Below are 6,000 nucleotides of genomic sequence, written 5' to 3'. Positions count from 1 at the left end.
AAAAAAAAAAAAAAAAACTTAAGATGTGGGACACCTGGGTGGCTCAGTCGGTGAAGCGTCTGCCTTGGGCTCAGGTCATGATCCCAGAGTCCCAGGATAAAGCCCCACATCAGGCTCCCTGCTCAGTGGGAGTCTGCTTCTCCCTCTGCCCCTCCTCCTGCTCATGCTAACACACTCTCTCCCCCAAATAAATAAATAAATAAAATCTTTAAAAAAAAAAAAAAAGGAAAAAAAACGACAAAACTTATGATGTCTTGGCCACCAAAAACAAAAACCAGGGGCACCTGGGTGGCTCAGTTGGTTAAATGTCCCACTCTTGATCTCAGCTCAGGTCAAGGCCAGCATTAAAAAATAAATAAATAAATAAAAACCAGCCCTGAAATATGTGCTTTGTAATGTTAAGCAGACCTCTTAAGCCATGCAGGGAAAAAAACTACATAGCTTATGATTTATGGTATTAATGATCAGATAAAACAAAAAAATACTTGAAGTGCAGGACCGCTATTATTACCTTCCCTATCAAACAGGCAATAAGATGATCCAATTTAGATTTGAAACTACTGATGAGAAATCATTTCCTACAGCTAAGATTTTGAGCTAAGATACAAAAACACCAGGTAAACTATAAATCTTTATACAAATGTTAGGTATTTATTCCTACTCCTGGTTACTTATTGTCAACCTCAGCACTAATGAAATAAAAGCATACCTCACACACCAATTATTATTCCAGATTTTTAAAAATTATCCAAAAAGCAGTATAAAAGCTTATATGAATGATACAAAGTCAATTTGACTTTCTGACTCAATCTGACTAAAGATTTCTGGGAAGGACAAGAATGCTTTCCACAAACTGAAGTGACAACAAACTGTAATGTAAGAACCCAATAATTACCCCTGTAGGATCGTCATGATTGCCATGAATACTAAACACTGGAATAGAAATGTTGAGATTGTCATCTTGGTAGTTCACCCATGGAAACCTTTAAAAAAAAAAAAAAGTTAATGTTTCTATAAAAGACAAAAGCTGTTTTTCCCGATATCCTCCTCTAAAAAAGTAATGCAATTATGGGCAAACTGGATGATATAAATTGGCAGAAGACCACTAGTTTGGAGCTTTAAAGAAATAAAATGCCAGGCAACAATTCATTTCAAGTTTGAACTATCTCAAAGTATTACACTTTAAAGAAAACACTGTAATATACGGTATTTGTGAGTTATATGAAAGATAGGTACACCTGACTAATGGGGAGTAAAAAAGCCTTAAGAATTTCGAAAACCTTTGTGTGAGGTTATTTGTAGAAGGGGGAGGGAAGGAAACATCCACTTTGGAATCCGAGATTCAAAACTCCAGTTCTTTTTTTTTTTTTTTTTTTTTAATTTTTNATTTATTTGACAGAGATAGAGACAGCCAGCGAGAGAGGAACACAAGCAGGGGGAGTGGGAGAGGAAGAAGCAGGCTCATAGCGGAGGAGCCTGATGTGGCTCGATCCCACAATGCCGGGATCACGCCCTGAGCCGAAGGCAGACACTTAACCGCTGTGCCACCCAGGCGCCCCAAAACTCCAGTTCTATCACTGACTACTTGTGCAATTTACAAGTCTCCCACCTACTCCTACCCCTAATCATCCAGCTCCTCTTCTCAGAAGCAAATGCAATTAGCAACTTCTAGTGTATCCTTGCAATAATATCTTATACCTTCATTAGCAAATAAATGCATCTCGTTCCTTCTTACACAAATGGTAGCACAATATAGATTTCTGTACCCTGCTTTTTCATTTAACATGTTTTAGAAACCATTTTGTATCAGTACATAAAAAGGTTCCTTGTGCTTTCTTGGGCAGGACAGTACTTCAATTGAATGCACTACCATAATGTGTTTAAGTAGTCACCTAACTAATGGACATTTAGAATATTTCCAGTTTTTTTACTTTACAAATAATGCTACAATGGGTAATCTTGTACAAAGTTGCCCTTGTCAAGTATAAGAAAATATCTAGAAGAGAACTAGATCAAAGGATGCGCATGCAGTTGTAAATTTGGAAATACTGCCAATTCCCTCCATAGAAGTTGGACAAATTTACACATAATACAACAGCAATTCATGAGAGACAACTTTTTCCCTTTATTCTATCTACATAGTAAGTTACCAAGCTTTTAAATTTATGCCCATGGTTTTAAACCCTAGTGGCATGTTAGAATCATCTAGGAATCTTTTAAGATATAACAATGCTGATGACAGACTCAGAGAGTAATTGACCTGAAGACCGTCATCAGTATTTTTAAAAAATATTTCTAGGTAACTACAATGTGCACCAGAATTGAGAATCACTGATCTATGCCAATCTGACAGGAGAAAAATATCTCAATAGACTTTAATTTTGTATCTTTCTTATGAATTGTTTTGTATTTTTCATATTCTTATACGTTTAAATGACACTTTTCCTGTGAACTATATATCCGTATTCTTTACCTACGTTTTTATTAACTCTTGGATTTTTAAAATTGATTTGAAAGAGCTATTTATCTATTGGGGAAATTAGACCTTAATTTGCAACGAGTTATAAATATTCTTCCTAGTCGAACTCTGACTTTTCATTTTGTTTCAGGCAGTTTTTGCCAAGCACAAATTTATTTTTACAAAGAAAAACATCAATTTTACTTTTACGGGTTCTCAGTTTGTATCATACACAGAAAGGCCTTTCCCACATCTAAATTTTTAAAAAATAACTAACAGTTTCTTCTAGTACATTTATTGAATAATCCATATTTTTCCTGGAGATATGAGACACCACCTTCTCCAAATACTAAATTCCTACATGTGTTGAGGCTATTTTTGGAAGCTCTATACTCTTTCTCTTATCTGCCTGTCGAGTCGTGAGTCTTATCACATTTTTAATTACCGCAGCATTGTATTTTTTCCAGCTTTATCATGAAATAATTGACATACAACAATGTATAACTTTGAGGTATACAATGTGTTATTTAAAATACATATATTGCAAAATAACCGCTACAGCTAACATTTGCATCATGTCACTTTCCTTTTTGTGACAAGAACATTTGAAATCTACTCTCTCTTAGCAACTTTCAAGTATAAAATATTACCAACTATAATCACTATGCTGTACATTAGATCCTCAGAATTTACTCATTTTGTAACTGAAAGTTTATACTCTTTGATCAACATCTCCCCTTTTCCCTCAAGCCCTGGCCCCGGTTAACCACCATTCTAGTCTGTTTCTGAGTTCAGCTTTGTTAGAGTCCATACATTAAGTGATGCTACACAGTATTTTTGTCTGACTTATTTCACAGCGTAATGCTCTCAAGGTGCATCCATGTTACAAACAGCAAGATGTCCTTCTTTCTCAGCTAAATAATATTTCATGTTCATATATACATGCCACATCATCTTAATCCATCTTTATCCACTCATCCATTGATAGGCCCTTAGGTTGTTTCCGTATCTTGGCTACTGTGAATAATGCTGCAATGAACACAGAGATGCAGATTATCTCTTCAAGATCCTGTTTGCATTTCTTTTGGATACATATCCAGAAGAGGACTGCTTGATCATATGGTAGTTCTATTTTTAATTTTTTGAGGATCCACTACACTGCTTTCGATTGTGGCTTAGTCAATTTACATTCCCACCAACAGTGCATAGGGTTCCTTTTTCTCCACATCCTCAACATTGGTTCTCTCTTATCTTTTTGATGACAGCCATTTTAACAGGTGTGAGGTGATACCTCATTGTGGTTTGGATTTACATTTCCCTGATGACTAGTGATTTTGAGTACCTTTTCATATACCTGTGGTTATTTGTAGATCTTCTTTAGAAAAATGTCTAGCCAGTTCCTTTGCTCATTTTTAATTGGATTGAATTTTGTTTTTTTTTTTTTTTTTTTGCTATTGAGTTATGTAAGTTCTTTATATATTTTGGATGTTAACTCCTTATCAGATGTATGACTTTGTATTTTCTTCCATTCCATAGGTTGATTCTGTTGATGGTTTCCTTTACTGTGCAGAAGCTTTTTAATTTGATGTAGTCCCACTTGTTTATTTTTCCTTTTGCTGTCAATTTCAAAAAATCGCTGCTAAGAATGATGTTAAGGAACTTACTCCCCATGCTTTCTTTTAGTTTTACGGTCTCATATTCAAGTTTTTAATCCATTTTGAGTTGATTTCTGCGTATGGTATAAAAGAGGGGGCAGCCTCATTCTTCTGTATGTGGCTGTCCAGTTTTCCCAATACCATTTATTGAAGAGACTGTTCTTCCTCATCGTACAGTCTTGGCTCCCTTGTCATAAACTAATTGACCAAATATGCATGGGTTTATTTCTGTGCTCTTTAATCTGTTGTAATGACCTATATATCTGTTTTTATGCCAATACCACACTGTTTTGATTACTAGAGCTTTGTAATAGTTTGAAATCAGCCTTCACCTTTATCTTTCTTTTTTTTTTTCTTTTTTTTAAAGATTTATTTATTTATTTATTTGACAGAGACAGCCAGCGAGAGAGGGAACACAAGCAGGGGGAGTGGGAGAGGAAGAAGCAGGCTCATAGCGGAGGAGTCTGATGTGGGGCTTGATCCCATAACGCCGGGATCAGGCCCTGAGCCGAAGGCAGACGCTTAACCGCTGTGCCCCCCAGGCGCCCCTCCACCTTTACCTTTCTTAAAACTGCTTTGGATATGGGGGGCCCTTCGTGGTTCCACACAAATTTTAGGATTGTTTGTTCTGTTTCTATGAAAAATACCATTAGAATTTTGATAGCAATTGCACTGAATCTGTAATCACTTTGGGTAATAAGGACAGGTTAACAATATTAATTCTTCCAATCTACAAACATAGACTATCTTTCCATTTTTTTGTCTTCACTTTATTTCACCAATGTCATACCCTTCAGTATACAGACCTTTCACCTCCTTGATTAAATGTATTCCTAAGGTATTTTATTCTTTTTTCCTTCTATTTTTTTAATTTCTCTTTCTGTTAATTCATTGTATATAGAAATGCAATTGGTTTTTGTATACTGATTTTGTATCCTGCAGCTTTACTGAATTCATTTATTAGTTCTAACAGTTTTTTGATGAAATCTTTCAGGTTTCTATATATAATATTGTCACCTACAAATAGAGATGATTTCACTCCTTCCTTTCTGATTTGGATGCTTTTTATTTCTTTTTCTTGCCTAACTGCTCAGGCTAAGACTTCTAAAATGATGTTGAATAGGAGGGGTGAGAGTGGGACTCTTGTCTTGCTCCCCATCTTAGAAGAAAAGCTTTCAGCTTTTCACCACCAGATATAATGTTAGCTGTGGGCTTGTCATATATGGCTCTTATTACGCTGAGATATGTTTCCTCTATGCCCACTTTGTTGGGGGAGTTTTTATCATAAAAGGATGCTGAATTTTGTCAAATGCTTTTTCTGCATCTACTGAGATTATTGTATAATTTTTATCCTTCGTTTTGTTAATGTGGAATAATACAGTTTCATATCTAATGAGGCTAGTCATTATTTAGCAGTCTTTCAGTTTCTCTATTTTTTCTCTTATTTATTTTTCTATATGAACTAGTAAGCAAGAAGGGGAAATTATTCAGAATACAGCACAAAGAGATAAAGTAATGGACAATACAACAAAAAGGTTAAGAGAGATACATAATATTTAAAAAAAGAAAGAACAGGAAATAAAGTCTGAAAATGTAATGAATAAAAATTTCCTAAAATTGCTTAAAAAAAAATCCTCAGATTGAAATGCATGATACCCAACAGAACAATCAGAACTAAATCCACAGATATATATGTCATAGTAAGACTGCGAAATGCTAAGGAAAATTAGAAAAACTTAATAGTTAAGTTTTCTTAACTTAGTGTTTTCTTTCTGCCAGTTACTATTCTAAGCAATTTTCTTATTAATTCAACTACTTCTCGCAACAACTCTGTCAGATCACCACTACTGTTTTCCCATTTTATAATTATAAAAGTAAGATACAGCA

The 6,000-nt window shown here is 34.9% G+C and overlaps 1 protein-coding gene across 7 annotated transcripts in view; it reads right to left on the bottom strand.

Moving 5' to 3' along the window:
- The window catches only part of MRE11 (MRE11 homolog, double strand break repair nuclease), a 79,584-nt gene that overhangs the window by 63,676 nt on the left and 9,908 nt on the right, over positions 1-6,000 (bottom strand). For all 7 annotated transcript variants that reach the window (XM_011237896.3, XM_034666151.1, XM_002929795.4 and 4 more), the window contains one exon: positions 896-983. In XM_011237896.3, coding sequence (XP_011236198.1) covers positions 896-983 — 88 coding nt within the window. The remainder of the gene's footprint in view (positions 1-895; positions 984-6,000) is intronic.

The sequence above is a fragment of the Ailuropoda melanoleuca genome, chromosome 8, assembly GCF_002007445.2.
Source record: "Ailuropoda melanoleuca isolate Jingjing chromosome 8, ASM200744v2, whole genome shotgun sequence".
In the NCBI taxonomy this organism is placed as follows: domain Eukaryota; kingdom Metazoa; phylum Chordata; class Mammalia; order Carnivora; family Ursidae; genus Ailuropoda; species Ailuropoda melanoleuca.
The sequence above is the reverse complement of the archived record's forward strand: the minus strand, read 5'-3'. Positions and strand labels throughout refer to the sequence as shown.